This window comes from Cyprinodon tularosa, unplaced genomic scaffold (assembly GCF_016077235.1).
Source record: "Cyprinodon tularosa strain WSP-4 unplaced genomic scaffold, ASM1607723v1 ctg1579, whole genome shotgun sequence".
NCBI lineage: Eukaryota > Metazoa > Chordata > Actinopteri > Cyprinodontiformes > Cyprinodontidae > Cyprinodon > Cyprinodon tularosa.
This window is the reverse complement of record NW_024038415.1, coordinates 17,395-39,535: the sequence shown is the minus strand read 5'-3', so window position 1 is coordinate 39,535 and position 22,141 is coordinate 17,395. Positions and strand designations below refer to the sequence as shown.

Here is a 22,141-nt window from a genome sequence, read left to right as displayed (position 1 = left end):
AATCCCTAATAACCTCCGATTTTATTTTGTAGAACCCACACGCATTGTTGTTCCTCTCTACAGGACACCATCAGGAAATTGATAACTCAGAAAATGTTTTTTCCACACATCAGCTTTAACCATCTGACCGCTCCTTTATGCTGTGTGGTTTGCAGTTTTTTCCTTGGATGTTAGTGAGGTTAAATATTAAAGTATGCCGGTTTTTCTTTCTGAATAGGGGTGATTAGTTAGAAGCTATTGTTCCATTCTTTATGCTGAGATGTAGGGAAAGGAAGGAGGTTTGAAAAGGAGTTTCCTCCCTAGTTTAGATAAGAGGGAAACATAGATAAACAGGTCCTTATTGTGTTTAAGATCCTCACGTCCTGTCTCTGGTGTGAACGGAAAACAGTTGTCTGAAATGTTTATCTGAACATACATCTATGTCCTTTGATGAAGTGTTTCTGTTGGGAAGACTCAATGTTCGTGTGAAAGAATTCTCTATAAATGCAAAGGATGGGCAGCGACCTAGTCAGAATCACACTGAGAGCTGTATTCAGCTGTTTGTGTCGTTCTCCTCTGCAGAGTAAAATAAAACCTTTTCTTCCTTGCATATCAACTCTCAGTGCTCATTTTTACTCCACAGCTGTCTGTTGTTATAGACCAAGGTCTTGGCTGTTCAGCAATGTACCGGTGCAACTTTCTATTTTTTTCATAAAATATGCATTTTTGAAGTTATTACTTTGTTTTTGTCAACACCGTCAGACACAATAAAAAGCATATTCTTTTTTTATTTATTTGGTCTAATATGTATTTAGAGTTTTAAAATCATTGTCTGGCATTGTTGGTTCACATGTATGCTGTTAAATGTTGAATATTTATTTTTGTTATTTTTTATGCTGTTTCACATCTACAGTCATGGCCAAAAGTATTGAGAATAATGCAAATATAATATTTTCACATGATCTGCTGCTCTCTCTCATGTGTGTTTGTCAGATGTTGTCATCACATACAGAAATACAATTGCAATCATATTATGAGTAACAAAAGCTTTTAATGACAGCTAGAATGAGTTAATGCAGCAAGTCAATATTTGCAGTGTTGACCCCTCTTCTTCAGGACGTCTGCAATTCTCCCTGGCATGCTCTCAATCAACTTCTAGACCAAATCCTGACTGATAGCAGTCCATTCTTGCACAATCAATGCTTGCATTTTGTCAGAATTCCTAGGTTTTCATTTGTCCACCCGTCTCTTGATGATTGACCACAAATTTTCAATGGAATTAAGATCAGGAGAGTTTCCAGGCCATGGGCCCAAAATCTCTCTGTTTTGTTCCCTGAGCCAGTTAGATATCACCTTTGCTTTATGGCGAGGTGCTCCATCATGCTGGAAAAGGCATTGTTCATCACCAAACTGCTCTTGGACGGTTGGGAGAAGTTGCTCTCGGAGGATATTCTGGTACCATTCTTTATTCAACGCTGTGTTTTTAGGTCAGACTGTGAGAGAGCCGACTCCCTTGGCAGAGAAGCAACCCCACACATGAATGGTTTCAGGATGCTTTACAGTTGGCATGAGACCAGACTGGTGGTAGCGCTCACCTCGTCTTCTCCCAACCAGCTGTTTTCCAGATGTCCCAAACAATGGGAAAGGGGATTGATCAGAGAAAATGACTTTCCCCCAGTCCTCAGCAGTCCACTCCCTGTACCTTTGGCAGAATATCAATCTGTCCCTGATGTTTTTCCTGGAGAGAAGTGGCTTCTTTGCTTCCCTCCTTGAGACCAGGCCTTGCTCCAAGAGTCTCCACCTCAGTGTGTGCAGATGCACTCACACCTGCCTGCTGCCATTCCTGAGCAAGCTCTGCACTGCTGGTAGCCCGATCCCGCAGCTGAAACACTTTTCAGAGACGGTCTCTGCGCTTGCTGGTCTTTCTTGGGCGCCCTGGAGCCTTTTTGGCAACAATGGAACCTCTCTCCTTGAAGTTCTTGATGATGCGATAGATTGTTGACTGAGGTGCAATATTTCTAGCTGCCATTCTCTTTCCTGTTCGGCAGGCCATTTTTGTGCAGTGCAATGATGACTGCACGTGTTTCTTTAGAGATAACCATGGTTCACAGAAGAGAAACAATGATGCCAAGCAGCAGCCTCTTTTTAAAGTGTCCAGTGGTGTCATTCTTACCTAATCCTGACAGATTGATCTCCAGCCCTGTCCTCATCACCACCCACACCTGTGATAATGGAGCAATCACTGAAACCATGTTAGCTGGTCCCTTTAAGGCAGGGCTGCAATGACGTTGAAATGTGTTTTGGGGGATAAAGTTAATTTTCTAGGCAAATATTGACTTTGCAATTAATTGCTGTTACGCTGATCATTCTCTATAACATTCTGGAGTATATGCAAACGGCCGTTATAAAAACTAAAGCAGTAGACTTTGTAAATATTAACATTTGAATCATTCTCAAAACTTTTGGCCATGACTGTACAGCATAGCATGCAGTTCATCCTGTTAGCCTTTTCTTTACTCATCAGTAAACACATTAAATGATCAACATCATCAAAAGACATATTGTTTGTTCTGTCCCTAATTGTGCCAGACCTGCAAACCTTTTGTCCATGTCCATTTGGAAGGCGTGAGTTTTCATCCAGCAGAAGCTTAGCAGGCAGGCTAACAGCAAGGCAGGCTTTGTTGTCCATGTTGCTCACACCAAGGGATCCTTAGGAGACATTTTCATCCAGTCCAGCTCTGTACGTTCTGAAACTCAACAGAAATGTGTTGCAAAAAGTCTGTTTTGCAGCAGTTTGGTTCAGAAAAGTCAACCATGATGACTTATCCTTGATCATTCTGGAGATCTGGGCCTTTTGCCTGGATCTCTATTTTGGCTGTTTTTTCCAAAATGGGCCTCAGGCAGCTTCATGGGAAAGAGAGAGAAAAATACTGCAATGGGTCTTTACTGTCCTCAACACAGAGGGGGGTGACAAGGCACACCTGCGTGGGAGTTCCTGTGGAGGCAGTTGGCTAAAAAAAAACATTACCAAAACACAACATTACCATAATGCTTCCTTTCAATAGGATAGAACAGAGAAATTTCATTAGAAACTCATTTAAAACCTGCTCATTCTCTGACACATTCAGCTGGGGTATGTCCATACGCCATCATGCACTTCATATCTTTAAGTTGCTTGACAGGATCCACTCACTCCTCAAACTCAAGGACAGAGTTTGGTGCTTTTATGTCAGGTGTTGTTTCTTTAACCACCAATAGAAAGTCTTTGTGCTGTTTGTCTTTCCAGACCGGCTAAAGGATTCTGTTGGAAAAGAGGAGGATTTCTCTGACCAGCAGCTCTATGAACAGGAGATTAATTCCAGTTTGGACCAAGAGGAACCAGAAGCTCTGCAGATAAAAGAAGAGCAGCAAGAACCAGAACATCCCTGGACTAAAGAGGAAACCATGGAGCTCCCCATAGGTGAGCATGAAGAGCAGCTTGTTCTGAAGCAGGAGACCAGTGTTGTTTTTGCCATCTTGGATTTAGTCTTACTTTTAGTCTTCAGGGCAAAACTATTATTAGTTTTAGTCACATTTTATTCACAAAGATACGTGATAGTTTTCGTCGGTTTTAGTCGACTAAAACTTTAAACTTTGAAGTCTAGTTTTAGTCAGTTTTATGTTGCAATTCATTAAAAAGTGAACCTTTACAATTCTGAATAACCAGATTCTTTACCAGACTGACAGCTCTATCCTAGATGCTACAGTAGCTGGTTATAGAATGCTGCCGTGCAGTTCATCATTGCTGTTGGTCAGAAAACTTTGATTTATAGAATTAGAGTAAACTTTTTTATGAATTATTGCCCTACTTTATACAAATGTCTCTCACAAAAGTTGTGAAATAGCAGATCTAGTTCAACACATCATATTGGTTAGTTTTACAGACAGACAAGCTAACAAAATGTACAATAAAGGAATGGTTTTAAACATATAATGTTTCATCCCAAAGCAATCCCTTCCTGATCTACTATGAATTATTTAAAACACACAAATCAATAAAGTCTTCATTGCTCCAAAAAAGAAAAGAACAAAAAACAATCTTCTTTCTACTTTGGTGATTTCTGAATATATTTCTAAGAACATACCCCTCAGTTAGGGATGCACGATATTGGGATTTTGGCCGATATCAGATATGCCGATATTTTAAAACTCATGTAGCCGATAACCGATATCGATACCGATGTTAAAGCTGGACAAAAATAAGTAGTCATTGAAAATAGCAGTTTTGTTATCCATTTCTGACACTTAGAAAAATAATATACTCAAATATATTTTCATATGCTGATATCAAATAGATTTTTAAAAATGCGTTATCGATCTATTTTACTTTCAAAATCTCGTGAAATTTCTCTCGTGATTTTTTGCAAATTCTTGTGAGATTTTGTTAGTAAAATAGATCGATACCGCGTCAATATATAAACATATAAAAATATGGCAACATTTCGTGAATTTTCGGGGGATTTCATAGCATAACGATGACATATAGCAATATTTTATTAGTAAAAGAGATTGATATGCTGTTTTTAATTTCAGAAAACTCAGAAGCTGATCAAATATCGGGTTAAATATCGGTGGGGTGGCCGATGTCCGATATTCAGTTTTAAGGCCGATACCGATAGGGGGTCGATTATATCGTGCATCCCTACCCTCAGTCACTGCTGCTCAGAGGTGATAGAAGATTTAAGTTCATAGGAGCCTGTTAGAAAAAAATAAAATAAAGAGAGAACGTACATAATTACCTTATAATGTCATGGCAATCCGGACCTAAATTTCAATATGTTAACTAAAAAGTTGAAGTATTCAAATAGATAGAAACAAGAACTAGGATAGAGAAATATTCACAGATCTATGTACCTTTTCACCTGGGACTTAATCCAAAATAAACCGTATGCAATAAATATTTTCTTTGGATATAATATAGGGATTCCTTTTGGTAGAAATGAAAGAATGTTTAGCATCACCGCTTGTGAGCTTCTTATAAAAATCCTGATGGTTAGCCAAAAGGGATTTTTTATGCTTGGCAGAGGATGAGCAGCCACATAGTTTATTGAGTAGCGAGAGCAGGAAGAGACATCCTGCTGACAGAGAACCATCAGTGTGGAGCATAAAGCGATGACTCTGAGCTACGCTTAAGCAAAGACTCATTTCTGCACAAGCACAGCTGGAAGATCAGAGTACCGGATGATTCCGGGTTATTTTCTCCTCTGCCGCCATGATCCATCTGTGGTCATGCAGAATGTGCAGCGCTGCACGCCAGGTGGGCTGCATGACCAAACAAGACGCAGCAGCACGGCTGATTCTGCTTAGGTTGTCTAACAGATTACAGCACTTTGCATTTTAAACACCTAACAGACAACCCGCTAACATTTTTATGTAGTCGAGTCACACCCAGGAGTCGTCATCAAAGATCCATGTTTATCTGGTCAGTTTTCATTATTGTCATGTTTCCCATGGAAGTGATAGTTGTTTAGTTTAGTTTAGTTTATTTAGGATCCCTCACAGTCCTAATCGTGTTTTACCTCTATATTTAATAAATGTTCTTTCAATGATTTTTTTAATTTCCTTAAATCAGTTATCAGTTTAATGTAATTCGGCAGTAAATTCCAGGCTTTCATACCTCTATACAGAACAGTTCTTTTTAAGGCATTTAACTTTACTTTAGGCAAACTAAAGTTTCCTTCAGTTGCATGCCTAGTCATGTATTCGTGATTCTCCGAACTAAAAGTAAGGTTTGTAAATAACATATAAGGTGTTTTTAATACAGATACATTTCTAATCATAACAGTCAATGAGTATGAAAGTCTGTCTTTAAGCAACAACCAGTTTAACTTTTTATGCATTGTTATGATATTTGTCCTTAAATCACACTTCAATATTATTCGGGCAGCTCTATTTTGTACATGTTGTAGTTTATGTAGCATCTCTCCAGGGGCATTTGACCAAACGACTGGGCAGTAATCCATTTGAGAAAAAATCAATGATTGGATTATCATTTTAAGAATATTTGGGGACATAAAGGTTGCATGTCTTCTTATGACTGTGATTCCTCTACCCATCTTTGCAATCATGTTATTAATATGTTTTCTCCATAATAACGTGTTATCCACCGTCACTCCCAGAAGCTTGGCCTCATGTACATTCCTTATCGAGACGTTATTGATATTAATATTCAATATATGATTACTGTTTACGTTGTAATTTGACCTCACAATCATGCTATTAGTTTTTGCTGTATTCAATACCAGCTTATTTGCTTTCACCCATTTATCCACTCCCACTAGTTCGTTATTCATAATAATTTCTAATTCATTATTTGTTCTTGCTGATGTATATATAGTGGAATCATCTGCTTACATAATTATTTTAGTGCTTTCGAGTATGTATGGTAAGTCATTTGTAAAAATTGAAAATAATAAAGGACCCAGGCAGCTCCCTTGAGGTACACCACATGTTACAGTTTGTTTTTCAGAAAATGCACCATTAAAATATGCTACGGAAACCGCGGCAGACCAAACCAGATGAAAGTGCGCATTCAGCTCGGCAAAGAACTCATGCTCTTCCTCAACACTGAAGTCCTCAGACATTTTTCTTTCGTTGTTTCTTTCTTTGCACAGGTAAACAGCACATTTCTTCTTCTACGCTTGCATTATTGGCAGAGCAGACGCTGAATGCGTACTTTCATCTGGTTTGGTCTGCCGGCTTCCGTAGCGTCGTGAACGCGCATGTGCGCGCTTTCAGGAAATCCTATACACTACTGTTTATGCTCTAAAAAAATTCTAAATGACTTCGTTTCGAGTAAATTCTGGATGCTACCCACTCAGGACACTTGGAATACATTGGACAAGCAGTATGGAGGAATATTGACACGTTTTTTGTGGACTTTTATGGACCTTTCTGTCTCGGTCACCATAGACCTCCATTATTTGAATGTCAGCAGACAGCAAGAAGTCTCCCAGATCTCCAGATGCATTTGAGATATCAAAAAAGTACTCCAGGGTGTTGTTCAGCATGGGGGTGAGTAGAAAATGAAGGCTAATCATGTTTTGGGTGTACTGCCTTTAAGCACTTAAAAACAGCCACAGGTGACATTTCAGGTGAGCTATTAGGTTTGCTGTGTTTAAAAAACCTACAGCCTTTTTCCTCCTCTTGGCTTTCTTAGCAAACCAAGAAAAAATAACCGCACTACTGAAGACATGTTTGTTAATTAACAGTCAGTTAATGAAGGACCCATATTTGGGTCCTGCTGGTAAGGCGCTCAAAACCCTGCTTTGGGGCTGCTCTGCCTGAATAAAATGACACCAAATGTAATTGATTTATCTGCTGCTGGCCAACGCTCTGACCACTGAGCGCAATTGACTGTGACGTAGGAAGCGCGACAGCAAGCTGGTGGGGGAGTGTAAACAAACAGCCTGTCAGTAAAACGGTGAATACGTCCTTCTTAAAAATGAATGAGCGTAGAGCCTCTTCCTGCTCACGTTTCAACAAAAACCCAAAGTCTAATCTTTCCAAACCTGATTCCAAAGCTGAATCAAAAATCACCATCAGAGCCAGCGGTTCTTCACACACGACTATTCCGAGAGAGGGCCGCTGCAGATGGACTGCCATTAGTCCTGGCTGCCGTTAGCCCTGGCTGCCGTTAGCCCTGGCTGCCGTTAGCCTTGGCTGCCGTTAGCCCTGGCTGCCGTTAGCCCTGGCTGCCGTTAGCCCTGGCTGCCATTAGTCCTGGCTGCCGTTAGCCCTGGCTGCCATTAGCCCTGGCTGCCGTTAGCCCTGGCTGCCGTTAGCCTTGGCTGCCGTTAGCCATGGCTGCCGTTAGCCCTGGCTGCCGTTAGCCCTGGCTGCCGTTAGCCCTGGCTGCCGTTAGCCTTGGCTGCCGTTAGCCCTGGCTGCCGTTAGCCTTGACTGCCGTTAGCCCTGGCTGCCGTTAGCCTTGGCTGCCGTTAGCCCTGACTGCCGTTAGCCCTGGCTGCCGTTAGCCTTGGCTGCCGTTAGCCCTGGCTGCCGTTAGCCCTGGCTGCCGTTAGCCCTGGCTGCCGTTAGCCCTGGCTGCCGTTAGCCTTGGCTGCCGTTAGCCCTGGCTGCCGTTAGCCTTGACTGCCGTTAGCCCTGGTTGCCATTAGCCTTGGCTGCCGTTAGCCCTGGCTGCTGTTAGCCTCGGAGCTCCACTGGTTGCCGCTGTCCTCTGAACTTCGAAAATAGTTTTTTTAATTACGCATTATATCATTAAATGGACCATATAGTGACGCTTTAAAGTATAATATTCTCGCTTCAAATGATCTTAAAACATACTTTTATTGAGCAACAGAAAGAGAACTTTTAATTTCAAGTGAAGAGAGTAACATATAGAAAGACAAATGATTGAGAGCAATATAAAACATCTAAATGAATAAAATGATAAAAACAACAGAAATCATAATAACTCCAGCATCTCCCTCTTGTTTTACATTTTATTCATATGAGGTAACACATCTTACTTCAGGATTTCCACCACTTGCTTTTTGCATTTTCAGTGGGTCTGTCACTCCGTTACCCCTTTTATTTTCTTTTTTTATTAAAAGCTGTTTCTTGCTCCAGACGTTCAGCATCACGTAGCAACTGGTATTGAAGCATAGCACTTCCTATAACTCTATTAACCATTGACTTAATGCATGGAAACACACACATAGCAACAAGGCAGAGCATTATGAGAATCACAATAATTGGGCTTAAGATTTTAAGAATCCAGTGCCACCACGGACCTGTGGTTAGCCATGTCCAGAAGTCCCACTGAGTACCCTGATTATCACCACTCATGGCTCTCTCCTGATCGATAAGAGCATTCATAGCATCTTCAATATGAGTTTCATTTTCACTAGATATGTAAGTAGAACAGGTAGCTCCAATCAAAATACAAACACCACCTTGACTACCAGCTAACATGTCCAGAACCATTCTATTTTGTAGCACCATCAGACGCAGTTCACTTAGAACTTTACTTTGTCCTTTGTTGATATCCACTGTGATATTCACCAGAGATTTCAGTCTGTAGTCCATAGTCTCTATGTTTTCCCAAGCCGATGGACACTGGTGCACATGTACCTGACCAATTGACTGGTAAGGAGGGGTAGACTTTGTTGCCTCCACACAAGTACCAGCCTGCTTCCACAGGGTGAGGGGGTGTGTCATATTGGGGGGGGAAAGGGTTCAGCATTGGCAAACGTCACCCCCAGACAGTTGGTGTCTTTTCCAAGGTGCACGGATCCTTTTGTGCGGTTCTTAGAGACACAGAGAAGATGTTTCTTTTTCTTGTTGACGAAGACCTTAAAAGGTGTCGGGTAGCCTGTGACATTGAACGAATTGTCTGGAAACACATTTGTAGAATTGCAGCACTCCACACACCATAGTTCAGTCTGGTAGGAGGTTAACTGCTGAACAGTTTAGGCTGTTGTGTCGATGTGGGGCTTAACAGAGCAAACATAGCAGTTAGTCTTATTCTGTTGTTCAGCCAGCATAGTCACATAGGCTTTCCACATATTGTCATGATGATTTGAGGAAAGCTGGGTCATCCAGTGAGACGTCTTTGACCCACGTACCCATTTCCTGTTGCATCTTAGAGTGATGGTTTATGACAGCAGTAGTAGTAGACACGCTGCAGCCACAACACAGAGGAGACCCCCATCTCCATGTTTTCACACACGTTTAGTGGGTTCTTGGTTACTCTTTGGATCCAGTTTGTGGGGTTTTATCCAGAGATGAAAGAACTCGTTGGAGGGCGGACAGAAAAACTAATGTTTGATCCAGAGGAGTAATGGAGCAGACTGTCACTTGGATTTGCGATGGGAACTTGAAAGGATCATGTGGAGGTTTTCCCCTGCTCCGTGTATTCTCAGTAATTCCTTCCAGGGGGAGAAGGTTTAGACATTCAGTTTTACAGGAAGGCTTCATGTCGATGAGCAAAGACAAAAACACATTAAACTCAGAGAAACAAAGCTAGGTTAGACTCTGCTAATCTCAGCTTGGCTAGAGTACCCAAAACTGGCAAACACTCTGGCATCGAGGTAGTGACAGCCCGCTGCTCAAATACTCCTCTGGAGATGACCCAACCAGCCGCAGGTGTGCGGGGAGGCCCAAACGAGGACAGGGCACCATCTAGTGGTGGAAAAAGAAAACACAAAAACAACCCACACAAACTGAAATCCTAACAAGCTGCATATTAGGAGAGAAATATTCCCTGTGTGATAACTTCAAAATGATTTGTAGCATGGGGTTGGCTAAATATTCAATATTAAATAATGAAATAGAGAGAGCCTAGAAGGTGAAGGCAACTGTATTGCTCCCGGTCATTAGAGCATGCAGGGCAGTAACCTCCAAACTGAAGAAATAGCTCCAACAAATACCTGGAGAAACATCACAGATCTCAGTCCATAAATGCTTAGTTCTAGGAATAGCACAAATACTGAGAATAACCCTCAAGCTCGCAGGCCTCTGGTAGAGGATCTGAACAGGACATGAAAGAAACCACCCACCCCACTGGAGGAGGAGGGGTTGGTGAGAGGGCAGTTTTATATATGTCATTTATACATTTTCTTATATATCTTTAATTTCCATCTTTTTTTTGCATTCAATGGCTCACTAAGTTACATTTTAAGCTATTATTTCACCAATTGATAATAGTAACGAGTCTTTTATTTATGTTTCTTTTGTTTCTTTTATGGAAATATTGCTTCTCCATTCTGGACAATATATTGTAGTTAACTCTATGTTAGAAGTGAAAACATAAGTTTGGTGTGACAGTTTATGTGCTTGAAGTGTATTTCCTTTTATTTACAACAAACTAATTTAATTTGGAAGATGGGATATTTAGGAACCAGCCCTTTGAACATGTATTTGAATAATAGAACTCTTTCCTGTAGTTTGTTCCAGAGTCTGTTGGATTGCAAAAGCAACCACCTGCGCTGCAGGGCTTCTATAAATCTGAAAAGCATTCCTGTAAATTTTTATGCAGTTATACAAAATTGTTTCATACACCCTGCTTTTCATATACCCCCATTAATGTCATATAATTACATACAATAGTTTTATCTTACATTTTTAAATCTTTTTCCTTTTGTCACACAACATAGAAACATGTGTTTCATCTGTTCTGTTTAATATGCAACTTTTTTGTTTTATTAAATCATAGTTTCTATTTCTATTTCTCTCTCTGTCTCTTCAGACTGAATTACTGTTACCTCTCAGAGAGAAGCTGTGAAGCTCTGGCCTCAGTTCTCAGCTCCCAGTCCTCTAATCTGAGAGAGATGGATCTGAGTAACAACAACCTGCAGGGTTCTGGATTCAAGCTGCTGTTTTCTGGACTGAAGAGTCCAAACTGCAAACTGGAAACTCTCAGGTCTGAACATCCGTCCAAGTTACATTTGGATGTTTTATAATGTTTAATGTTTATGTGATAAACCTAGTGAGAATTGGAACATTTTTACTGCAAATTTAAAAAAAAATCGAAACTCACAGTTCTGAATGTTATTAATTACTTTATTAGTTACATAACATTGAATAAACCGTAAAAGGACTAAATTTATGAAGCTCTTTCCAAATCATACTTAACTCTCAATGTGTTGTCAATCTTGGTCACATTGATCCTATCAATCTCTCTAATGTTCACACTTTGACTCATCAATAATCAGACTGATAAACACTTAGAGTTTAATGCGTTGCCCAAAGGAATTAACATGTCAAATAGGAAAGCTGGAGTAGTCGACCAACCTAGCAACAGCATTCCAATAGAAAGTATTACAGGCTTGGAGGTGCAGTAGTCTGTATATTGAATGAATAAAGCATTATTTTCTTTCTGAAGACATGCAGGATGTTTTTGTTTTAAGTGAGCAAACAGAGAGGATTCCCAGATGCCATTAAACAATTTGTGAACTTTATGGTGTCTCATTCAGCTACAGTGATGATGGAGAAAGAATGTTACCATGCCACACATTTATCAGTACACACGTGTCAGGTGATGCATCTATCTATAATAAAATCAAAATACTACTGATCAAAGCAAAAATCTAAATCATTTTTTTTTTTTATTTGCCTTGAATGAGGTGTGATAAAACATCTTTGACTTTAAAAAACTGAAAACATATTAAATAATATTTTTATGCATAGTGCTGTCTGTGTTACTTTTTTTGCTTATCTAAGTATTGATGCCATCAACTGGTTTTCCTTAGATAATAAACAATTTGACTGGATGATCTGGTGAACTGGAAAGTGCATTGAGATGACATGTGTTGTGAATTGGTACAATAGAAATAAACTGAATTGAATTAACCCTGGCTGAGTTAAAGGAGGGAACAAGGCTTCACTCTCTGCTGATCTCACTGCTCTGCAGCTTCTCATCTCCAATGTTGGACATGTCTGTGGGGCTGTGGAGAGAGGAGAAGTTAGGAACTGATGATTATTAGCAACATCTGACCTGTAGAAGATGTGAAATCATAGGCCAGTTCAGGCTCTGTCTCCTCCATCAGGTTCATGTTTCATTTAGTGATTTCATCAAGTCTAAAGTCATGAAATGAGTGACTGGAGTCTGACCTGAGTCAGACCTCTGAGCAGTTCATTCTTCTCTCTAGAATCACCAGTAGTGTCCTTCATCCAGCTCAGTCAGCCTCTTCATCAGTTGCTTCAGTTCCTTTGAGTCTCTGATGCTGCAGCTCCATCAGATGCTGCAGATAAAACTGAACTTTCCTTCACAGACTGATAGAAGATCTGCAGCATCTGACTGCAGATGCTGCTGCTGCTAAAACCTTCAGTGTTGTTCTGTGAACATGAAGCCTGAGCTGTTTGAACCTGTTGCTCAGCTTCTCTGTTTGTCTCCATCACTGTGGTTCAATGGAGCTTCTAACCAAAGCAGAGACACAGCAGGTCTGCAGCTGAACCAGGACCTGAAGAGACTGAAGAGATTCTCTGTGGTGTCAAACAGGACATTGATGAGGATCAGTGATGGTTAATGAGGCATCTTGAAGCCAAACTGGATTGATGCTGCGTTGATACTGTCTCACAGAATACTGACACCTTCTGGACATTTAAAGACACTACAGGCAGCTTATTGGACAGACTAAACTGAATTGATTTGATGACCTAGTACAATGATATCATTTAAATTATTGGAGGTTATATTGTATTATTTCACATCTATGTTTAAATTGAAAATATCTTTGACATTTTTAGATATAGCCAATAAATAATGTAAACATATATCATAACGTGATATTTAGGGTAAAATGTAAATCAGGATGTTTGTGAACTAGGATTTGAAATCATATTTTAAAACAATAAGTACAGTAAAAACAGTAAATAAACTAAGAGTCAGTGTGAAATTAACTTTAATTCAGATAAGTTGAGTGATATCTGAGAGGAAAAGTTTGACACAACGGGAAAATGAAAATAAAACACAACGGCTGAAACGTTCCTATTCCTTTTAGGCTCCAAAATTCTTGATCATTTTAATGATAAACCGCAAAATATGAGAAATTTTTTTAGCAGATGCATCATGTTGACAGATCCGTTTTTTAACCCAGTTTAGTGAGTCAGTCAGTTAGAAACAACTCCTGTATCGGTCACATGACTTTCTGGAAACGACACGCGCACCGATACAGTGTTTAGCTCTATGGGCTCCACGCATGCACCGACGCATCGCTGTTGCTGGACCCATCACTAATGTGGAGAGCAGATGTTCATCAGATGATGACATCACTGTTTGCTCATCATGTTTTAGTCTGTGTTTATCATCCAGATTGTCTGATTTCATTAGAACTGACTTTATTTCTCCTCTAATCACAGACTTGGTGGCTGTTTGCTCTCTGAGGCTGAATGTGAAATTTTGGCCTCAGCTCTGAAGTCCAACCTTCATCTGACTGAAGTGGAAATAGAGAAGATCTATGGAGATGGAATCTATGAATACTTTAGAGAGTGTGAAATGAATCATGTGTGTGAGATACTGGAGAGTTCAATCTGCAAAGTGAAGAAACTGAGGTGAGTTTTCTCTGTTTATTCAAACCAAATCATTCACTGATACTTTAATGCTGATTTTAATTCATCATTTTATTCTAATATATTTTCTTTAAAAACAGCTGCTGTTTAAATGTCAGAATAAAATTTCTCAGACTTTTTACCTTGTAAATGAATTATTTTCCTCTTCCAGATGTTCTAAATATTGAACTTTATTTTCCAGATGTTCAAACTTTCAAATGTTTTGGACTGATGGACAAAAATGAGGAAAATCAGTCAAATGATGTTAAGTAATGATGGAGATGTTTCAGTTTGATTTGGGAAAGATTCAGATGATGAGACAAGATAAGATGGCTTTATTTCTCATTTCTGATTCACATCTTTCCATCCAGAATGACATTTGGTTCCTCTAGAGTAGAACCAGAACCACAAACATGTTAGAATAACTAGAATAAAATAAGATGATCTAAAAACTAATGTTTAGGAAGAAAAGACAAAGACATGAAATCTTTGTCCTGAAGCTGCTGTTCTGTTGGACCGGGTCAGAGAGAACCCGTCCTCTTCAATCTGTCAGCTGTCAGAGTCGCTTGGAGACACAAATACTTAGTTACTGAACTTAAGCAGCTTTTTATTTCTGACTTATTTACTTCTTATTTACTTCAGTATTTATTTTTCAGAATCCTTTTTCCTTTTCCTTCCTACATTTGAAGCCAAATATCTGGACTTTCCTCTCCTTCCTTTCTCCAAACTGGCTCATTTCTTCTCTCCATATTGATAACGACATGACGTAAGAGCTGCAACAAAACAGGGAAAATCAGGAAGAGAATCTGTCCAGTTGGAGCTCAGTTAGTTTGTAGAAAAACACTGATAGAGACATGGATGAAGACAGGAGGCTGGAGACATTGATGGATCAGATTGTGAGACGCAGACATTGCTGTTTTCTCAGCAGAGAAATTATTTAGAAGAATCAAGTTTTTAAAAGTCATTTTTTATCTGTTAAGGCAAAAACTTTATTTTAATTTAGTAGAACCTGAAAGTTTTACAAAAAATTAACTTTTTCATTTTTTTCTTCAACATTTTTTAAAGTAGCTAAAAGATGAGAAAAGCTTTTCACTGAACATCATTAAGCTTCTGAGTTTTTTAGAAAAACTTTTATCTGAATCTTCGATCATCTAATAAACAAACATTTTTAAACTCAGAGAATTTTAGAAACTGATTAAATACCGTAAATTCTCTAATATTGGCCTGTATTCCATTAGCGGCCGGGACTCTAACATTGGCTGGTCTCGCTGTCAGAGGAGGTAAATAATGGCCGGCCTCTCATACAGGCCGGGGCTATAAACGTTTTTTCTGGGCATACCTCAACATTATACTTGTGGTAGTAACATACAAGTGCCACAGCCCTGCGCTGCTGGACGACCGGCCCTGACTGCTGCCCATCTGCGCGAGGAAGAGAACAGACACGCAGCATAACATGAGGAGGAGTGATGAGGAGATTAAAGGGAGAGATGAAGAGGAGGAGGAAACTGAGGAGGAGGATCAAACAGAATTGGAGGATTTTTTTTTTTTTTACTTCAAACCAAGCGAGACATGGTAACTGTACTTTTTCAATAAATGAACCTAGTGTTTTATAGGTTCAAATAGACACAAAATCTCATTTTTATTCATTCCACTGGTAGTCTGTTTTGCTCAAATAGCAATAGAGGCCTGTCTCTAATTCTGGCCTCTTTCCTATAAAGGCCTGGACCGCGATGCACTTGAGTGAAATAAAGGCCCGGGCCTATATTAGAGAATTTACGGTAGATTTTGTTGAATCTCTGTGTTTATCACGTGCCGGGGTCACATATTCTGCTGGAATGTTTTAAAGGAAAGTTTTAATCTGCATCCTGTTGAATTCAGCTAAAATCTTTGATTCTTTATTCAGATTGATGAACTGCAGTTTCTCAGAGATCAGCTGGGCTTCTCTGGGCTCAGCTCTGAAGTCTAATCCATCCCATCTGACAGAACTGGACCTGGGTGGAACCAACCTGGACCCTGGAATGAAGGAGCTCAGTGGGTTTCTCCAGTATCCCCTCTGCAAACTACAGACATTGATGTAAGATGTAGTATATTTGTTTATTCTAACATTACAGTGCAAATCTCAGTGTGAAGGTCAATCAGTGAGCTAGTAAAGGATCAATAGGCTGCTTTTTCAGAAGATGCTGCATGAACACATGTCCAACAACTGGGAGGAAAATGAAAAAGGGAGAATTATCAGCCAAACTGTTAAATCACATATTTTTTTTCTATGCAGATGAATCATCAAATGCAGACAGATTCTTTAAAGGGGTAATAGAATGATTCTATAGGGTATTTGGTCATTAAAGTCTCTGAATAGGGTGTGTAACATTGGTTGGGGTGAAAATGGCATATTAGCTGTTCTATGAGCCCTAATGCAGCCTGGTTAAAAGCCCCAGAATGAAACGACAGGTTTTCTTCCTTTTATGGTTTGATCATGAATATTTAGATGAGCTGTGCTCTGATTGGTTGGTTTACAACGAGGGAAGCTGCTGAGCAAAGTCTCAGTCCTGCTTTTCATACCTAAAAAAATGTCCGGGGGAATTTCAAAACTGTCCAGGATTTTGGTTGACTACAGTGCAGCAGAACCGAGCCATCAGCTCCGGGGCTGGTCCGGGTCCGGTAAGGCAGGAGGGAGGAAGCATACCATTGGGGGGGATGCAAACCCTCACCGGGTCGGGTTCGGTCGCTCTGTCCCCGCCTGGCTCCGGACCCGGAGCTGATGGCTCGGTTCGAATGCCCGGTCCGGTCCAGTCAGTGAGCATCCAACTTCGCAGGGATCTTCTGATACAGAGAAATAATCCATGCCTGTCAAGTCATCTGATCCTTGGATGATGATTTGGGTAAAGTGCTGACTCAGCATCTGGCCTTCAGAAAGGTCAATATTTCAGATGCAGTAACTGTCACACCTTGAATAAAATGAATATAAACCCACACAGAAAAATATTATAGGCTTTTATTTTATGATAAAATTATAAACCATGAAAGTAGCTGAAAAAGTTCAGTTTGAACAAGTTAAAGAAACATGAGTTTTAAATCACTTCCTTGTTGTCTTCAGTATCTCAGTAGTGCAGTTTGTCTGAGTTCCCCTTTTATTGATTATAACATTTTATTTCTAAGAACCTTCAGTTCATCCTATGGATAAACATGGTACTGAATAAAATCATAAAAAGATCAATAACAGCAAATCATTAGAACTTGCATTGACTTGGATAGACATAAAAGTCAGAACTGAATGAAAGGATGAGGTTGTGTTTGGCCTTTGATGGCCATCATGGGGCGCCCAGGGAGCAATCGGGGGTTAAAGGTCTTGCTCAGGGACCCAGAGTGGTAGTCTGTGGGAGAGGGTTTCAAACTCACAACCTCAGGATTCCAAGCCCTATGCCCTAACCACTAGGCCACCACTCCCCACTGCATTCAAAGAATCAGACAAGCCTTAACCCACTTCAGCTTTTAGTCTCTTTATCATCTTATTTTGAAACATATTGGGACTTTTTGATAAACATAAAGCATCAAGAGGCGAACTTCCCAACCAGACTGACAATGGTGAGCAGATCCATGATTCAGTTTCTGGAAATATTGGAAGATAAATAAAAAGAGGCTCCAAAAGAAGACAAGACCCAGAGCTGAAGCAGGTCAGACAGGGGAGGCTGCAGGACACAGAGAAAAAGGCTCCTCCTCCTCCACTGAGAGCAAGTCAGCTCTCAGTGGAGGAGGAGCCTTTCCTGCCGTCCCTCTCCTGGCCTCAACAGCTGAACAGTTAGATGCTGATCCTACAGCATCAATAACAAATATCCACGTTGGTCTGGAGGGAGCTGCCATTCAATGGGCATGAACCCCAGAGCTGAATACTAAATGGGTGATGTGTCTAAATCAGCAACACTGCTGCCCTCTATAGGAGGGAATGAGGAAGGTCAACTATCCCTCTATCTCCCCTCTTTAAATAAAATATACACTATATACTTGTTATAAGAAACAATTGATAAAGGAAAAAAATATTAATATTTAGTTTCAACAATAAACAATAAATTGATGTTAATCAAACAAATAAATTTTACCTAAATTATGCTTTTAAATTTATTCCTTCATTATGTTTTAAAGTAGCTAAAAGATGAGAAAAGCTTTTCACTGAAGATCATTAAGCTTCTGAGTTATTTAGAAAAACCTTTATCTGAATCTTTGATCATCTAATAAACATTTTTAAACTCAGAGAATCTTAGAAACTGATTAAATAGATTTTGTTGAATCTCTGTCAAATGGTCAGATCCTAAAAACACATTTGATTATTTTATTCATGATGAGAGATTTCCAAAACATGAGATAAACATTGATTGAGCTGTAGCTTCCATTTTTCCTGCTCTGAGTCAGTATTAAGGTTTAATCTCTATCTTTGGTCTGGATTGATCCGTTTCTTTCTGTTCCTGTGATCAAAGACGCACCAGGCTCCACCTCTGCTCTGAAATCAGCCCTGTTCTCCTGCTGCAGGGTTATTTGCTTCTTGTTGTTTTTATTTCTGTGTAATGATGGAGGCAGGCCCACATCCCTGGACTGAGCAGCTGTTCTGCCTGTTAAAGGAAAGACAAACTGCCAGTCCGTCCCTGCATGGAGCTCCTAGTTCACAGTCACGGTGCCCCGTGTGCACAAATACCAATTTCTCTGTCTGGTTTTTTCTCCATTCATTGTCAGGTTATGGTGGAGCAGGCAGCCATTATATGAAATACAGTGAAAGTTATCTAATTAGTTTCTGATCAAAATGTTTAAATGTGATGTGATTGTGGGCCGCCACCATCACACTCATCAGTTCAGGCTGATGAAGGCCCTGTCCTGCAAACCTTACTGTCATTTTCCACCTTTGGAGCCGTTTGAATAGAGAGTTTTGTTCCCGTAGTTTCTAGCGACTCCTCTGGGCTTTATCTCCATCTCAGTATGGTAGCAGCTGCGTACCGGTGTTATACTATATTCAGTGACCCTGGCCAAAGAGAGAATGTGTTCAGTGATGCTGCATGATTGGGCCAGCACAGTGTCAGTGAGGAAAATAACCAATGGTCCTTGGACTAGTGTTTATCACGTGCCGGGGTCACATATTCTGCTGGAATGTTTTAATGGAAAGTTTTAATCTGCATCCTGTTAAATTCAGCTAAAATCTTTGATTCTTTATTCAGATTGGACGGCTGCAGTCTCTCAGAGATCAGCTGGGCTTCTCTGGGCTCAACTCTGAAGTCTAATCCATCCCATCTGACAGAACTGGACCTGAGCAGAACCAACCTGGACCCTGGAATGAAGGAGCTCAGTGGGTTTCTCCAGTCTCCCCTCTGCAAACTACAGACATTGAGGTCAGATGTAGTATATTTGTTTATTCTAATAACATTACAGTGCAAATCTCAGTGTGAAGGTCAATCAGTGAGCTAGTAAAGGATCAATAGGCTGATGATTAGAAGAGCAGGTTACGACTCTCAGAAGGAGGACAGACATGTTTAGAAAATAAAGGCCTCAGTTTGTCTTAAACTCCCCAACATACGGAGTGACTACTGGTCTGGGTCTGGGTTTGGGTTCTGCTGGAGTCCTGTTTGGGTTTCTGTCTGCTTTGAGGAAAGCCCTAGCCTGGGTGCCAGTCAGAACTTAGCCCCGCCCACAAGGTTTGAGTTCGGGGAAGTTCGGTCTGGCTCTGCTCCATAGTAGCGCGAGTATTAAAGCCCACTGTCAGGCGATCCAATCAAATTGTCAGGGCGGACTTTATACGATGATGGACAGATGATCAAGAAAAACGTAATCAACCACGTGACCAAAGCGCGCTTGGATGACAACAACAATGGCTGCCGCCGGAGAGTTTGGGTGAGTAGATTCTGCTATTAGGTCTGTTCTAGAAGATATCGACAGCAAATTAATTTTAAAAGAGGAACAGAGAAACGCGATCAAGGCTCATCTTCTTATTCTAGGCGTGCAACTGCACGCTTTGATTTTTGTGGACAACGACTATGCCTCGCTTATCATACGTCACGCACTCCGTTGCTCTTATTGGTTGTAGGTCTATCCAATTGAGTGCAGAGGAATTTTTTTTCCTGGTTCGTTCGAAACACGCCCCATAATCACAGCTCTATGGAGCAGTATCAGACTCATATTCTGACTAGAATTGAGTCGGACTACGTCAGGCTAGGAAAGCCCAGTTAGGAGAAGCACATTGCTCTAGGGCCCGTCTGGTGTGTGATTTCTCCTTCTCTCTGCTGAAGTCAGCAGGTCTTTATTGGAGCAGCAGCATGTTGGCATTAATATCAATGAGAGCTCTTTAACTGGTTCTGTTGGACTGTTCTAACCTGCATCCTGTTGGATCAGCTCACATCTTTCTATTCTTTATCCAGATTGATTCACTGTGGTTTGACAAAGATCAGCTGTTCTGCTCTGGTCTCTGCTCTGAAGTCAAACCCCTCACATCTGGAATACCTGGACCTGGAGAACAACAACCTGAAGGATTCAGATGTTCAGCAGCTGCAGGATCTTGTAGAGAGTCCAGACTACAAACTGAAGCGTCTGTAAGTAGATGGTTGGAGTGAGTCCAGCTGCTCCACAGCTGCTCTGAACAGGACTGAAGTCCCTGCTGCTCTTTATCCTGGATGTGCTGCATCACTGACTGACAGCTGATGGAGAGAGAGGGGCTGGAAACACTCATTGATCTCCTCTGTTCATCCTTCTTCTCTCTGCAGGTGGAGGTGATGATCTTAGTAGAGGAGAGAAGCTGATCTGTGTCCTGATGATCCACAGAGGTTGAAGCTGCAGCAGTTTGAGTTTAAAGAGACTCTGACTGGATCCTGATGATGAACTCTGAGTTTAGAGATTTTTCTCCTCTTTATTTGATCCTGTCTGTCATTCAGTGTCTGATATTGTTTTTCTCTTTGGAACAATGGAGATGAAATTCAAACTAAGCTCCATTTAGTGGCTCCATGGAGGTTTGATCTGAATCTGATCAAACTGTAAAGTTGATCTTTTTTCTCTCTGATTCATTTTCAGTCTGTAACCCAGAAATCTGAAATAAAGCTCAATTCTAAAGTTTTCAGGCTGCATGTTTGCTTCATTGTGATGCAGTTTTTGGATGTTTTTGATTCTATTCCAGATGTTTCCTGCAGATGTTTGGGCAGCTCTGCTCATCTGATCTGTTGCTGCAAACAGCTCAGTGAGGTCCCACTACAACACTTAGACCCAGAAAGGGAACAATCGTTCTGCTGACTAATGGCAGCTGAGATAAGAAGGATGGTCAGAGCCAGAGAAGGGTGCAGGTGGAGAAGGCAGGCACATCAACAGTTACTTATCAGAAACTGGAGGAAATGTGATTGTATTCTATTTTATTGTAAGTCATAGATCGGAAAGTTTTTCTACTTTTTGTTTTTCTTGCTTTAATAAAAAGCCTTTTGTCATCGTTTGTCTTGTAGTATTTTCTGATGAATTTGGTCCCACACTTTACTGAATCACTCAAAACGCATCCAAATGATAAGTCTGTGCAGAACGTACAATGAGTGAGGGGCGATGGAGGCTGGAGAAGGCTGGACCTGTTTGAATCTATTACTGCGCTCTTCCAGCCTCTTTATTTTCACGGCCTCAGCTGCTGAAATCGAACACACCCTTTATTAAGTGATTCATTTAATGAGGAACACCTGAGGCTCTAGTGAGGTTTAAACAAAGCTTCTCTGGTTAAAACAAAGAGCCCACATGGTTAAAAAAAGAACAAAAAGCCACTTTCACAGATCGTATTTTTCTGGCAGGTTTTAATTGAAGCAAAACACAGAGACATGCTACGAAGTCTAGTTCCCGGGTGATGATTCCTTATTATTCAGTCATTTTTTTGGGTCTGCTCTCCTGAATCTAGACTGGATTCATTTGACTGATGCTCATTTTTCTGTATATAATAAGTTGATCAGACTTTGTCTGTATTGGTTCCTTCGTTTCCACTGATGGGAAGATATAAACGGATCATCTAACATGGATAACTCTCAGTTTTCTTGTCTCTGTAGGTTGATCAGGATCAGTCAGACCCATAGTACCTGGCTCTGGGGACTTATTTCTAGGTATCAGTTTTTAAAAGGATTTTTTACTACCCTGTATC

General features: G+C 40.5%; 1 protein-coding gene across 1 annotated transcript; it reads left to right on the top strand.

Annotated features, from left to right (window-relative positions):
* The first annotated feature begins 11,210 nt into the window (after positions 1–11,210).
* Positions 11,211–21,934, top strand: LOC119780231 (NACHT, LRR and PYD domains-containing protein 12-like). The gene is made up of 5 exons (XM_038280183.1): positions 11,211–11,386; positions 13,825–14,016; positions 15,917–16,087; positions 20,406–20,576; positions 20,748–21,934. The coding sequence occupies exons 1-5, from the start codon at positions 11,295–11,297 to the stop codon at positions 20,755–20,757; spliced, it is 636 nt and encodes a 211-aa protein (XP_038136111.1). The 5' UTR covers positions 11,211–11,294; the 3' UTR covers positions 20,758–21,934.
* Positions 21,935–22,141: the final 207 nt, after the last annotated feature.

Excerpts from the sequence above, each read along its gene's own strand:
- LOC119780231 (XM_038280183.1), top strand. The coding sequence starts at position 11,295 with ATGGATCTGAGTAACAACAACCTGCAGGGTTCTGGATTCAAGCTGCTG. Across the intron at positions 11,387-13,824 it reads TGCAAACTGGAAACTCTCAG|ACTTGGTGGCTGTTTGCTCT; the intron begins GTCTGAACATCC and ends CTCTAATCACAG. Across the intron at positions 16,088-20,405 it reads TGCAAACTACAGACATTGAT|ATTGATTCACTGTGGTTTGA; the intron begins GTAAGATGTAGT and ends TTCTTTATCCAG.